This window comes from Lonchura striata, chromosome 2 (assembly GCF_050655825.1).
Source record: "Lonchura striata isolate lonStrDom1 chromosome 2, ASM5065582v1, whole genome shotgun sequence".
In the NCBI taxonomy this organism is placed as follows: domain Eukaryota; kingdom Metazoa; phylum Chordata; class Aves; order Passeriformes; family Estrildidae; genus Lonchura; species Lonchura striata.
The window spans coordinates 151,288,076-151,303,591 of NC_140704.1; the positions used below are offsets into that span (position 1 = coordinate 151,288,076).

General features: G+C 41.6%; 1 protein-coding gene across 4 annotated transcripts in view; it reads right to left on the reverse strand.

Moving 5' to 3' along the window:
• The window catches only part of FAM135B (family with sequence similarity 135 member B), a 259,504-nt gene that overhangs the window by 110,945 nt on the left and 133,043 nt on the right, over positions 1–15,516 (reverse strand). For 3 of the 4 annotated variants that reach the window (XM_077781909.2, XM_021546046.3, XM_021546047.3), the window contains exon 3: positions 443–522. In XM_077781909.2, coding sequence (XP_077638035.2) covers positions 443–522 — 80 coding nt within the window. Of the gene's footprint in view, positions 1–442; positions 523–2,037; positions 3,319–15,516 lie in introns of those variants that run through there. The other variant, XM_085572599.1, reaches the window with a different exon arrangement.

Consider the following 15,516-nt stretch of genomic DNA (forward strand, 5'->3'; position numbering starts at 1 on the left):
AGATTTTGGTATAATTATTTGTGTTTTATAAAACTTGTCTAATAATTTTGCATTTTAATGGAACCAGAATTCCAGATTGAAGAATACTTTTTAAATTTATTTAAATACTTAAATACTTATTTAAATACTTAAATACTTATTTTATTTATTAAAAAAAAAGAGAACCTTAAAGACATAAAGGAATATTAAACTGGAAAATTGTCAGCAAGGAACCACATAGAAGAGACATGCTTTCAGATCAGATTGTGAGAATTTCCTCTGCTTTTCTGACAGACACAAGCCCAATACTGGACACAAACCCTTACCCAGAAAGAGGTGAGCAACTACTGATCATTAGGGAAAAGCAGGTTTTGATCTCAATCCAGGCTCACCTGTTCTCCACACAGTCTCCTCCACCCTACCCCACCTGCAGTGATGTCACATTCCTCTGGGACCTGCTTACCTGTCTGTCCTGCAATCGTAGCAAGCAGCCTGTGGGGAATCCTGGATGGGATCTTCAGTCCAGCTCTTATCTGATAATACCTGGAGAGAAAGGATGAAAAATTACACATTGCTAGAAAAGTGACCTCTTGATCCAACCTGAAATTCTGTGAGAGCACATCCTGGGCATCTGTGCCCAAAAGTGCTCAAGAGAACAGGCATGTTCAGGAGCTTTTCTTCTGATTTTTAGCATTAATTAAAGTGGGTTTAATCTGGCCCTTTCTATTTTACACCAGGCAGAGTGGACACAATGGTTTGATGTGTGAATAATGAAGAAAGGTTGTGAAAAGCACTTGTCCTCCTGTAGGAAAAGGAGACTTAGAGAAACATCTATGAAAAAATGTCCTGATATCAGAAAAGGAGTGACAAAAATTAATACTAAACAAAAAAAAAAAAAAAAACCCCAAAAAAAACCCACAAACAAACCCACAAACAACAAAAAAAGTTGGTGGAAAGACAACAAAAGTGATAATCTCACATCTGGGAACATTACTGCATATATTATGCATAACAGTTATCACTCTGCTGTTCCTGATGAGTCTACCTTATCAAGAAAATGTTAGCATTAATCATTTGCTCAGAGAAGGTGTGGAGTCTCCCACACTGAGATATTCCAGAACTGTCTGGACACAATCCTGTGCCATGTGCTCTGGGAGGTTGGATCAGATGGCCCACTGTGCTCCCTGCCATTCTGTGATTCTGTTAATTGTATTCTGGTTGTTTTCTATCCCATAGGGCATCCCTGTGTTAGGTGCAGGAAGACAGAAAAAGAAAACATCAGCAATTTCACTGGTTTATGTTATACACAGAACCATAGAATATCCTGCATTGGAGGAGACCCATAAGGATAACCAAGGCCAACTTCTGGCCCTGTACAGGACACCCCAAAAATCCCTCCATGTGTCTGAGAGAATTGTTCAAATTCTTCTTGAACTCTGGCAGGTTTGGTGCTGGGACCACTTCCCTGGGGAGCCTGTTCCAGTCCCCAAAACATGAGCTCAGTCTAAACAGAGGGAAAAACTTATCCTAGTCTTCCTTCATCACCACTTCCATGGATGAGGAATATGAGGTAGTGTTCAGTACAGTACCCAATCGAGGATATTTTAGCTCAGGATTCTTCCACCCCTTTGCAGACCTCCCACCAACTTGCTTTAAAACTATGCTGGTGTTACAAAAAGTCTCCCTTTCTCTGGATTTTCCCTCCTTGATCTCTTTATTTATAAAGTCCTTTAACCCACTAATATTTACAAATAGTTTTGGCCTGATTTTTGTCCCACCCTCTAAATGCAAATCGTTTCCAACCTGAACCATTCCGTAACTTTATGAAAACACCAAGTTGTCTGTGAACTCCTGTATGAACATCTCAGGCTACACTTACCAATAAAATCGTTCCAAAAAGTGTAATAGTGAATGAACTAGTTCTGTCTTTCTGGAGTTAAAAGCTGAAGAAAGAAGTTTGATAGGGAGAAAACAAAACAAAACAAAACAAAACAAAAAGCACCACTCCAGAGGCAAATGTTCTATGTCCTTCACACCTGAAAGCCCATGTTACTCTACCTGCTTCAGCTGGCAGCTTCTTCCCAACTGGGATCCAATTCCAGCACAACCTTTGACATTTCTAGGTATCTGTTTCAGTCGAGTTTCAGCATGAAAACTCTCTGTTTACATGTTAGTTTTCAGAAAAGAAAATAAAAGCAGTTCATATTCCAAATGCACACAATATCCAGTTAACATAACATCAATCAAATCTAAGCTACCTGATCTTTCTCTCCATTATGCTGTTCTTGCACTATGCAGAAGTTTGTAATTGATGGTATTGATCCTGACTTTTTTCTAAAGCAAGTACAAGACTTATGCCTTAAGACCCTTTGAATCTTCATCATAGTTTTATGCAATACAATTTTTTACTGATAAAAATACTCTGTGTGGACTACTCATAAAGTCTAATAATTTCCAAATATCAGTAACAGGGTATTAAAGTGATATTACACATTAGTGTAACAGGACACTCCTCCATATACTGATATTTAAGATTTACCATGTGCCCATTCCACTAGATCAGCTCCAAAGAATAATATTCTATGACTGTCTGGCCATTTCTATTTAGATTTCTGCTGCTCAGAATTGTGGTGGGTTGTCCTTGGCTAACAGCCAAACTCCCAACCACATGAGCTCTCCCTCCCCCTCATCAACAGAACAGCAGGAGAAAATTGGCTGAAAAATAGGATGGGATAAAGACAGGGAGATGGCTTACCAATTATTGCCACTAGCAAAATTGCTTCAACTTCTGTGAAATTAATTTAATTCATTCACAACTGGGTAGTAAGAAACAAACTCAGACATTAAAATAAAACCTCTCTCCAGCCCACTCCCTTCTCCCAGGCTTGGCTTCAGTTTTTTAGACTCCTCCCAAGCAGCTCAGGGGGATGGGGATGGGAGTTAGTGTCAGTCCATAAAAGCACCTCTCAGCTGCTCCCTCTTCTTCACACGTTCCCTGCTCCAGTGCAGCTGCTTCCATAGGAGGCATTGATATTCCTCCAGGGAATATCAAACTGGGTACCTCCTGCCACACTTTGGTAATGTCAGCCTTCCCTCATTGTGTGTCTCATGTTCAGAAACATCCCACACAGTCCTAAATATTTCCAGTGGGAAACTGATTTCCAATGGCTTTCCTGGCTTTTCTGATTAAGCCACCTAAAGCTGGGGAGATTATACAGAGGTGCCTAGGGTGACATTTTCATATAATGGAATCATAGAATCATGGAATGCTTTTGGAAGAGCCCTTAAAGCCCATCTGATTCATGCCATGATGTGGGCAGGGACACCTTCCTCTAGACCAGGTTCCTCAGAGCTCCATGCAGCCTGTGTCTGAACACTTCCAGCATCCAAAACCTTTCTGGGCAATGATGGCCATGCGGTCAAAACTCTCAGCAGAACTAGAGACGTTCAGCTCCTGCTGTACCAGTCTGAGTTACACTGAGACTAACACAAAATGAAGCCATGTTATTTTGAGTACAAATAAATGTCTGCTGGGCAGACATTTATTTCCTCATTGCCCAGTCAATTCTGCCTTGGATATCAAAAACACATGAAGATAACTCAGTACTGGTGACTTCATAACAAGGCTAGTTCCATCATTCATTATGTCCTTTGTCAAATGGACTAGGTGCAAGGGCATAAAAGAAACAGGTCTTCATCTTGTTTAAACCTTTCCCTATTCATCCCCTAAATTTGGTCAATTCATTTGGATGGCAGAGATATTGTAGGAGTCACAAGTAGTTGTCTTCCTGTGTACCCACCAAACTGAACTGGTCGAAGTAAAAAATGCATGGCAAAATCAGAGAAAACTAAGGGACTCTCAGACTATGGTCAAACTCTGAGACTGACGGTCCAGATATAAAAAGAATCCAGAGACTTGCAAGTTCTGCACTATTAAGGACTGCAGCCAAAAGTGTAATTCATATTCTTTAGGTGGCCAAGCATGTTTTAGTTCTTAATAAAAAGAATGGCAATAAACAGTTATTAATAAATTATTTATTGTAGGTTGTTTGGCACCTAATGCCAAAAAGTCTGGTCTTCATAACACAATGGTATAAAGGAGTTCTGGTAGAAATAATGGAATTAGATACATTCTTCCTAAAGAAAGACTTTGGAGAATGGTCTTCTACTCAAAAGACAAAAGAGGCTTCTAAATGTCCTTTTGTTGGTTCAATTGTGCATATGAGTACATTGCAAAGACTTGTACCTCAAGGTGCTCAGTTGAATTAATGACAGAGAACAGAGATGTAGATTACCTCAGATCTCCCCAACACCTCAGGGATACTCATGGTAAAGAACACACATGGCAGTGAAAATGTCAAAGTCTCAAACGGGTAGATTGAATTAAAATTTAAAATTACAGAGAAATATTAGTGCTCACAACTTATCAGTTTATTCTTTTAAAAATAATACTTTTTCTCAAAATATTTTCAGTGAGAGTTTCAGGTGAAATGTTAACAGCTCCAGAGAAGGTAAATAACAGAGATAAATATCACAAGCAGTATATAAACAAAGAACAGCTTCACCTTGGGTGGTCAGAAAAACCCAAGGACATCCTTATTTGAGTTTCACAAGAATGCTTATTGTCCAATAAAAATAAGCAACCTCCATACAGAAAATGTAATAAAACCCAGTACCTGTTTTCTTGTTGCTGGTTGTTGGGTTGGGTTTTTTCTTTTTTTTAAGCCACATATCAATATTTAAATCATTAGACAGGCAAAAATTATCCATTCCTCCTCAGAGCTTTCTCTAAGCATTTATAAGCAGGGAGGAATTGCCAAACAGTGACTTTATAACCAAGCAAAACCAAAAATATGAAGGTTCTTGCTCCCACACTGTGAAGCTGGATGTTACTCATAATAGCTTGTGCATTGTGAGGAGGGGTTTCCTGATCAAAACACAAGAAATTAAATATGTCATAAAATACACTGCAAGATGCAGAGTCCCACACAATTTCTTCAGCATCAAACACAGATATATTCCCCACTTCCCATCCCACTGTCCCACACCTCTTTGCTGTACCAATCTTAGTGACACTGAGACTAACACAAAATGAAGCCATGTTATTTTGAGCACAAATAAAACATTTTTTTAGTGCCTCCACAAAATCTCACATTGTTGGGTGACTGAGTACTGACCTCAATCCCTGCTAAGGTACAGGACAAGGAGGAATAGCTTCAAACTTGAACAGGATATATATTGGTCAGCTATTAGCAGGAAAGTCTTTACTCAGGGGGTGGTGAGGCCCTGGCACAGGGTGCCCAGAGAAGCTGTGAATGCCCCAACTCTTGAAATGTTCAAGGCTAGGTTGGATGTGGCCCTGAGCAACCTGGTCTACTGGAAGGGGTTTATTCCCTGGCAAGGGGTTGGAAGGAGATGTCTTGAAGGTCCCTTCCAGCCCAAACCCTTCTATGATTCTAAAAGGATGCCAGAAGGAAAATAGTTTTTTGGGGTACTAACACCAGTAATCTATTCCAGTGAGGCACTCTGGGCTATAAATGATATAAATAATGCTGAGAAGCAACAAATACACCTGGCCATACAGTGTGCCTTGTTTCCTCAAAACAAAGTGAAACTTCCCCAGCTGGCTCTAAATACTCTTATCAGGGAGTAGCCTCATAGTCTGGTCATGCTCACCAGACTCTTCCAATCCCCTCCAAGGTAAAGAGGGATCAGTTTTGTCTCCTGAACTCTCCTAGAGTCTGCATAATCTGTACTCAACTGAGAGGAACATCTGTGCAGACCCTGCAGCAGCAGAGCCTTGAGAGTGGGATGCTGCCTGGGAAGGGGCAATTGCAGGGACATGGTTCCTCCCTCTTTGTATAAGTAGGTCTATCTAAATTTCAGGCTTGGGGAGAAATCCTACAGACAAATTCATCTCTTTCCAGCTGAGTGACCCTCTCCAAAATCATGTGAAGCATGAACATAAAAGCTACAAAGAACAAAACAGGATGTGGAGATCAAAATCTATGCTTAAAACTGGAGAATCAGACTGAGGTAGACATTGCATAGACCGCCAAAATATTTACAGGAGGTCCTCCACCACAAATGTGTAGGAAAGCACTGCCTGATAGTGAAATGGAGCTGACAGTAATGATAAATGAGATATTGCCTCCAAAAATAACAAGCTATTTTTCTTAGAGAACCTAGGTAGAAGTGGCATGTGAATTAGGCACTTGTTAATACAGACTTACAACAAATACAATAAATCCATGAAGTTACAGAAGAACTGGCAAAGAGCAGAAGCTGAAGAGTCATTTTGTAAAGGGAGTGGAGTGGACATAATTTGGCTCCCTGAGGGTGGCCCCAGAAATACATAAGGCTTTACAGTAGATTTTAAGGAAAAGAATAATTAGGGAATAAAGCAGAAACTGCAGAACAATTCCTGTTTTACTGCAATTAGGCTGAGTCTGGCTCATTATAGTTAGGCCATGCAGTACCTCTTTTTGAGTAAACATCTGGTTTGTGGTTGTTTTTTTTCCCTTTTGAAAGGGAAGAGCAGTGCAGAAAAACTTATTTAGACTTCAGTAAAGTAGGGAGAGCATGGAAAATTGCCAGCTAATGTGGTACAGGCACCGTGAAGAAAAGATCAGGAACAGCAAGCTGATTTTAAGAACTAAAGGAACTTGGTACACTTAACTCAGCAAAACAGAGCAATCAGATCCCCTCTCCATCTATAAATATATTGGGAGGAAAATAATAAGGAAGAAAGAAGACTGAGGTACAAGAAAGTACAACATTGGCACAAGAACAAACATATATAAACTGCCATGAATAAATCCAGTTTAGACGTAAAAACTGCAGCTGGCAAAGGAGCAAAACCGTGAAAAAAAAAAAAAAAAGAAAAGAGCTCCTACCAGAAGTAGGAGTGAAAAAACCAATTTGTTTTTTAGGGGAAGCTCAGTAAATTTCCAAATGATTTATAAGACATGGATCCTTTTTATTTGCAGTACAATGTTATTTATGCAGGCAGTGCATACTACTCCAAGTCCCTTCTCTCTTGCAAGATAAACTGCATGGGTCACTCTAGTAGCAATGAATTTGCCATCTCCACCTTCACTGGCTATTTGTGCATTTCTAATCTTTAAAATTAAACAATTTGAGTGGCTTCTTTGTTTTCCTGTGGCTGGACACACATTCAGCCCTGCTGACCTGCACTGACTCTCCTCACTCGCTGGCTCTGGAGCCTCCCTCGGGAGCCTGGCAGCACTGGCAGATGTGTGAGTATCACCCAGATGTTCTGGGTGACACTCCCTGCCCTTGCCTGCCCCTGCATGGGGCAGAGCTGCTGACACCTCTCAGCCTCTTGGCTCTGAGGTGCTCAGACCTCTCTCCTAATGTTAGGATAATAAAATGTTTTGCTACACATAACTCATCTCATCATCTCTAGTGATCTAACCACAGCACAGGGCAGTACCTAATTCTAGAGGATTTACATCAAAACCAATGAAGAGCAGGGTGGTACCAGCCCTTTTACTGATGCTTTGGACTCCATCCATCCTTTCCTTCCTCCTCTCAGATTAATACCAGAAAATCACAGCTTCATCTTGTGGTTCAGGTTGCTGCCTACTTGTCTTCCCCTGCAACTGGCTTGTAATGACAGTGTAAAACCCAGGTTAAGAAGGGTTGACTGGTTTGAGAGCAGCATTTGTAAGATAATATTGATGCATCACAACCAACAAACCAGATCACTCCCACCAGGAGCACTGACAGACCAGACTGCTCCTCCCTGATCATCCCTGCAGCATAGAAATCAAAACCTTTGCCTCAGTAACAGTGTCACAGGAGAACCAGACAAGTTCAAATTCCACCTGCTTTGAATTATACCTGAACAGCTCCAAGGCTTAAAATTTCATCCCAGGTTAGGCTGCATTTAAATAAACATCCCTTAAGGTGATACATACAGCAAACAAAGGAGCTGTGTGCTGAGCCTGATGAGTCAGCCTGGAGCTCCAGCTGCTCCTCAGACCAGTGCTGGAGTTGTTCTCCAGGAACCCCTGGATATCTGCAAATCTTCTCCATTGAATTACTGCTTCCAGGGAGCCAAGGACTGCAGCACAGTGTTTTGGGAGTCAGTGAGAAGAAGCCTTACTGGCAAAGAAAAAGATGGATGTCTTCATGAAAACAGCAGTAGAGGAGAGCTCAGATCTCATTCTAAGGCTTAACTTCGAACTCAATGTCTTCAGATGTAAAGACCCTCATTCTCTCTCTAAAAGCATTAAGAGACCTTTGCATCCTGTGCCGATGAACCCCAGCAGAGGATTGCCAAGTGTGTTACTATCTGAGGGCTTCCTGATGGATATTCCAAAAGTTTGTGCAGGACAGAGTAAACATCTGCAACCACCAGGCTGATTCCCAGAAGAAAACAGTAATCTATAATCTGCCAAACACACAATTACTTTCTTTACAAATGCTGTGCACCAAAGCTTAAAAATAAAGCTTTCTATCTGGTTGGCTTCCTGTTAAAAAAGTAAAAAACTGAAAAGCAATGCCCATTTTGGAAGTATACAGAGAACACCAGGGCAAAGAAGGCAATCAGAACATTGTTTATTTCTTTTTTCCCTTTAATGAAACAAGTCAGAGGTGTAGCCACAAAAATTCTGTAAGTCTTCATAAGACAACGTAGAATTTCCCTTGTTTGTGTCGATAATGTTTTAAGTTACATATCTCACAGAGTCAATAACATTTGGTGGATCTCTAAAGTGCATGAGCCACACAGAAGTTCACTGTGTAAATCCATCCCTATTTTGTATATAAATATTTTGGTGGGTTCTTTGGCTATTCAAACAAGGAAGATCAAGGGAAAAGGTGATAATTTTATGCCTAAGATTTGAAAACAGACAGATAAATTAGGCTGTGGAGCATATCAGAAAAATTACCACATTGTTATATATACGAACACAATGTTCAATACCATGTGCATGACGAAGCCCTACAATATGACAACAAAATATTTTAGACGTATCTAAAAAATCCAGACATTTCTCAATTAAATATTATTTCAAGATGCTTTTCTGACCTAACTCTACCTCAAGCTTCTGGCAGGCTCTAGAATAGCCCAGAAAAAAAAGGGAGTGAGTGTGGGACACAGGAGTTAGCAGCAGGCTGGAGGTGGTTGTTCACAGAAGACATCACCACTATCAGCATTTTCTTCTCACCTTTCTGGAAATAGGAAGAACACCTCAGACAGCCCAGGGAATCTTACACTCACTTAGGAGACTATTTGGGGTAGGAGAGGAAGGCTTTTCTCATCCCTCAGTGTTGCACACAGTGACAGGTTTGTCTGGCAACTCCTCTGTGATGCCCAGAGCTGCTGTGCCAGAGCAGGTCAGTCAAACACAGCTGCAGTGCTCCAATTCAGACTCCACAACCATTTATCACATCAAGTTTCTGCAATTATCATCCCAGTTTTATTCTCAGGCTCTTTAACTTTTGATGAAGGTAGATCTAAAATTAATAGTGTGGGGAGAGTGATCCATACGCTCCTTGCAGTGCAGTAAGTAACAAACTGGTCTCTCAGGAAAAGACAAAGTGGGTCTAGGAAAACAAACTTCTCACCTAGCAGAAGTCTGCATCATGCAGATAAGATGCAATTGTTCAATTGTAAATGTATGGCAACCTTCTTTTTATTTTTTTCTTATTTCTATTATGATACAAAATCCCGTTTTATAACCAGATGCTGCCTAATTCTGCAGGCTTGAGAAGTGCTTGGTGTGATTCCTTCTCATCCAAGCAAACTATACACACGGGTTCTCAATATCTTCAGAAGGTACTCAGCATATCCCTGGATCAAACATGGATACTTATATCCTGAGTCCAGGATTTAGGGCTGGAATTTCTCAAGAACACAGTGCTGGGCATAATTTGGAAAAAATATACCCTGCTTCTGGCAGAAGAGCTCTAGTGTCCACTGAAGTATTCCAGTGCATCACCAAAGGAGAGCCTACACTTGGCACTCAATGCTTTTCAGGCAAGGATTTCATTTGGATCCAGATAAGCCACAACCTCAATCATTTTTACACATCCAGCTTCTTGTAGTTTCATCAGATCAGCTCTCCTCTGCAGAAATTTGCAATCCCACAAGCCATAAAACCTCCAGCCCATGAAACCCTGCGGCTCTCTGACAATAACACCAACCAGCTCTCTTTACATCTCCTTTTATGCTCACCTCAGGGGCTCTCTTGCCCTTTTATGCTCATCAAGGTAGCAATGCTGTCTTTTATTTAGTCCCATATTCATACTTTTAAAGCAATTTGCCCTTTACTTCCCTTTCAGTCATCATAGCAAGGTAGGGGTGAAGAGGAGTGGGCAGTAGAATGGTGAACAAAAAGTAAAATGATAGAAATGTGCTTTATTGTTGGAAAAGAAAGGCAGTGAAAGGAAAGGGCAAAAAAATTAGGACCCCAAATAAGGATAAGAGCACTTATATTCTTGTCTCAAAAGCAATAGGAAACCTTGAAAATATAATTTAATTTAGTCTCACAGTCAAGTAGTAACCTTTTCCAATCTGTTCTTATATTATATGAAGAGCTAAAGATGAGAGATTTTGTGCTTTTCTAACTGAAGCACCTGGAAAAACTTACATTCTGATTATATGAGAGAGAATTAACCCTCACCTGTTCTGGATACAATCAAGATATTCTAAAAATAATTTAATATATGTAAAATTAGCTGAACATTCCTGGAAATCAAGTCAAACTTTATATTACTTTTTTTTTTTTTTTTTAGTAGAATAAGGCAAACATCATGTCTCATGAGATTTCTAAAGTGCTTCTGTATTGCTTGTAGAATGAAATGGATAAACAGGTTTGGAGATGGGGTTATTTACACTAAATTTTGTTTTGTATCCCACTCCTGGCAACAGGAGAAAAATGAAAATGATAGGTATGAAATGACTTCTCAGAAGCTGTTGCTTAAAAAATTTTACAATTGTGTTTCATATCTCGGAACTTCTCAGAAGGCTGAAAGCCAAAGTGACCTTAAAACAAAGATGCAAACTACTGGGGACACCATGTCTAATCCAGCAGACCAAGGAGACACTTTTACTTTATTCACAGCCTAATAATTTTCTAATCCCAAATGAATACAAAAGCTGACTATCTTCTAGCCATTGACCCTGAATTAGAGTTCAAAATAAGCACGTTTAGGGAAATGAGCAAAGTGGAGATACAGTGTGACCTGGCACACAGTGAATCACAATTCTAGGACATATCACTTTACTTAGCTCATCCAGCAGATCCCCAAATTCTGCTGTCACTAAATTGGTCAGCTTAAATACCAGGAAGTCTCATAGAGGCTGACCACTTGCTGTGGTGGAACAAAGCTGTGCAGATAGGTCAACCTGTGTGGCCTCAGACTCGTTTTGTCTCACAATTGCAGGATGGTTCCCAGGTCCATGATTCCATGTAGCAGCCAGAGGCACTGCAAGGCCTCCCTGGCGGTCACTTGCCTAAGATAAGAAATGCTGAGCCATGATGACTGGACCAAAGAAGCCCCTCTTCCACATTTGGACCCTTGTTATCTCTCTCTGTAAGACCATAGGTCATATTCACCTCAACCCTTATTATTGCACCATTTCCAAAACCTCTGTACCCTATATAAAATCCATCTCTGCCCAGTTTGGCAGAAGAGCTGCCACTGAAACCCTTCACAGGAACTGCCAATAAAGACACGGCTGTGGAACCTCATACAGCCTTCTCCTCTCTCATCCCTGCGTCTGCCAAGGCACTGAGCAAGCAAAGAGCTGAAATCACTGAAGAGCTGAATTCACCAAAGAGCTGATCTCACTGAAGAGCTGAGCTGCTTGCTAAGATTGCCCGTGACTGGGAGCTTGCCTGAGGGACCTGGACAGGTTGTGCTTATCAGCCCAGCGCTATCGGGACACCCACGGCAGCCGGGGTCGGATGGAGCCCGGGAACCCCAGGCCATAATATTTCCAGACATTGCTCTGTTACTGATCTGCCATCACTGGACTCAGTTTCGATCTTCAGAAAAAAGAGGAGCTGTGTTACCTTACTGCAATTGGAAAGTGCTCCAGTAAGGCCTGACACTTGCTGGAGCCCAAGGGGAATTCACACTCCCTGCCACCTCTGTCCCAGAGCAATTTGGGGTTACAGGTCCTCCTTCCCAGCACTGACCCCGCACGTCAGGGCTGTGCTCTGCTCAGGTGCATCCACAGGTGCAAAGTGGGAGCACCTGGCCACAGCACACAGTACATTCCCAAGGGAATGCAGAGCTGCATCAAACTGATCAGCACAACAGCAAAGAGAAATACAAAATTCAGCATTTTTATCTGGGTCCAGCTCAATTCTTAAGGTGAGAAAACAGAAATTTTTTTTCAGAAGCACAGACTGCTTCAGTGGTTTCTGCTGAAATGTAGCTTTATTTGTCATGGGGTATTTTGAGGGGAGTATGTTTTTTCATTCAACTCACAGAATAATAAAAAATCTCAAGTTGGAAGGGATCTATCACTGGGTTCAAGCAATCATTGAGTCCAAGTCTCTCATAGGACTAACTAAAACTAAGCCACATGACTGTGAGCATCATCCAGACACTCCTTGAACACCGACAGCCATTTCTTAAGATGTCTCATGTGCATTGCATAGAGGAATTTGATCCTATTCTTTTAGATCCTGATTCCTAGAACTCATTACAACTCAATGTCCTCCTGTTAAAGGATTGCAGTGATCCATTTTTTCTCAAAATTAAGTCCTTAATTCAGACAGACAGATTTATTTATGGGGTAACCCCTGTGAGATGTAAACAGAGATTGATGTATCTGTGTCATACATGTACAAATAAAGAAACTGAAAAACAAACAAGAAGCATTTCCTATTCTGAGGAAAGAAGACCCACAATAAAGAACCTCAGTACAGAACCAGAAAAAAAAACCCACTCAAAGACCCCACTCAAATGTGGACACTTTTCAGTTTCAGAATAGAATGTGGAGCAAAAACTACATGTTTGTACAAAACAAAAATTTTTGATGCTTTGCATGGCTTGTACAACTCCATAAGAAAAGAAAGTGATGTGCCACAAAACTGTGACACCTCTGCTCCTGTAATAATTACTTTCTAGAACTGGAAATATAATTTTTAGCGAAGGACAAATTACAGCTTCAGTGTCAGGCAGGAAAGAACCATTTGATCTTGCATGCTCAAATGATATAACAGGATGCAGAACATCGAGAACAACTGCATAGAAACCCGGACATAGCTAAATAATTATTGAAGCCTGTATATCTAAGAAAGCAAATTCCAGTCCTTGAAAAATAGCTTGAAAAGTAGTGGTAATAGATGGATAAACCAGCTGTTAAAAAGAAAGTGAATGGGGTGCAAGAAATTAAGGAATTGGAACAGTTAAAACTTAGGAGTAACATCAAAGACTTCTGGAATGCTTACAGAATACGAGGTAGAATTTTTTCAAGCAGAAATAAAATAGAAGACTAATGAATACAGTAACTTTTTATTAGGAAAGGAACAAAACCATCAAGAATTTACAGTCTCTAACAAATAGAAAAACTGGTAGCACAGATGCAAGAACTGGAGAAGAAATGAGGTCTTAGAGACTGTAAGCTGGTTAGAACAACAAATACAAAGAATTAAGAAAGTGGTAAGAGAATTAAAGGAAAATGAAGAAAGATTACAACAGCAAGAGTACAATAACCAGATTCAGATGTCTGCTTTACAGTTTAAATTGGATGATACAAGACATGGCTACCTACAGAAGGCATCTCTGATTAAGTGCTAAAGGAATGGTTGGAGGCAGGACAGGAAGCACTAGTGACAAAAGAGAGATTGCAGCCTTACTAGGAAAAAATCTAACCATATAGAGATAATTTGATCAGTAAAAACTAGGAGATGTTACAGCTGAAGTGACAGTTAGAGATGCAGGAAAAGCACAGAACTTCCACCCACCACCACTCAGCTTTGGTCAGAGTACGCACACCTGGAGATGGACCAGGGTGTTCTGGGTTGACCTTGGTCAGCTGCCAGCTTCCTAACTCTCCTCAAAAGAACAGTGGGAGAAATGAAAACAAAAAACATTCTTGGCTCAAGATAAAGATAGAGTCCTCGCCATCACAGGGTAAACAGACATGGTTTGGAGGAAATTATTTATTTATATTTAAAAGCAGAGAAGGCTGATGAGAAACAAAAATCACTTTCCCTCAACTCCTTTTTACCTTTTTTTTTTTTTTTTTTTTGAGGCTCAGCCAGCCACATTCTTTGATTCCTGACTCCTCTCCTGCCTTTTTACCAATCTCAACCTTGTTCCTTCATTCCCAGCTCCTCCAGCTCCTTGCCCCAGGGACCGTCTGTGTGTGACGTGGTGCAGTCCTGGGCTCTCCCCACAGAGCCCCTGCCTGCTGTCCATGCTTCCAGTACCTGCACAGGGACCCTCCAGCTTTCCCTTTCCAAAAAACAGTTTCAAGAGACAGATTCATGATATGATGTCTGCATTACATTTCCTTTCCTAACCTTCTGTCGTGGTTTGACACGGAAAGATAATTTTTTCCGGAAGGAAGAGGTCAATTTAGATATTGACCAATTGAAAGTAGACACGCCTCTGAGAACACAGAGAGGTTGAAAGCAGAATTCCCAGGGGAACTCGCTCTCTTTGGCTCCGGTCAGCGTGCAGTGCAGACCTTCCCCCGCCCAGCAACCAGCTGGGTGGGGGAGGGGAAGCCCATGGCCTGAGAAAGGTAGGCCGAAAGCCCCAAGGGTGGTGAAAGGACTGGAACCGGGCTGGCCCCTGCAGATGGAAGGGTGGAAGAAATCTGGGATGTCTCCATTTCCCCCCCCAGAGTTCCTCTCCCGAGAGGGAGAGAGAAAGCCGCAAGGAAGAAGGAGCGGGGGGAGCTGCAAGGTGCCCAGTGCGTGGGAGTTGCTGGATGTCCGGGCATCGAGCCATCCTGGGAGTTCGGACTTTTAACCCTTCCTTGAGAAATGAAGGCTTTGTGAATTTTCCTTTCCCCCCCTCGGTTTGAAAGAGAGGAAGAGGGACACCTTGGACCCTGGGATGGGATGTTGGAAGGAGGAATTCTGGATGGGAGGGGGACAAGGAGTGGCTTTTGGCTGGACTTTTCCGTGTTAGCCACATCCTGAACCAAATCTTCTCCGTCAAGAGGGACTGTGTTTTGGGAGGATGCCAGTGAGTCAAGAGACCTGCTTCAGCTGGGAAAAAGACAAAAGTGGAGTGAACAGAGAAAAGGTTAGGGGGTTTGTGGTGGCGCCCCCTTGCCCTGGAAAGGAAAGAGAAGAGAAGAAGATCTCTGTTCTTGAGCCCTCGGCCCCAGGGGAAAATGGGGGGGACTCTGGTCCCAAAAAATGAAAAACTGAACTGTTGTTTTCTCCCCTCTTGGCAGGGCATCCTTGAAAGGAAAAATCCTAAAGGCAGTCTGACCATCCATGCATTGGTGGTGAGAGCACTGTGCATGGAAAGGAGAAGGGTCACCGTGGCAAACTTTTTCTCCGTGCGGTGCCATGTGTGGCATGGAAA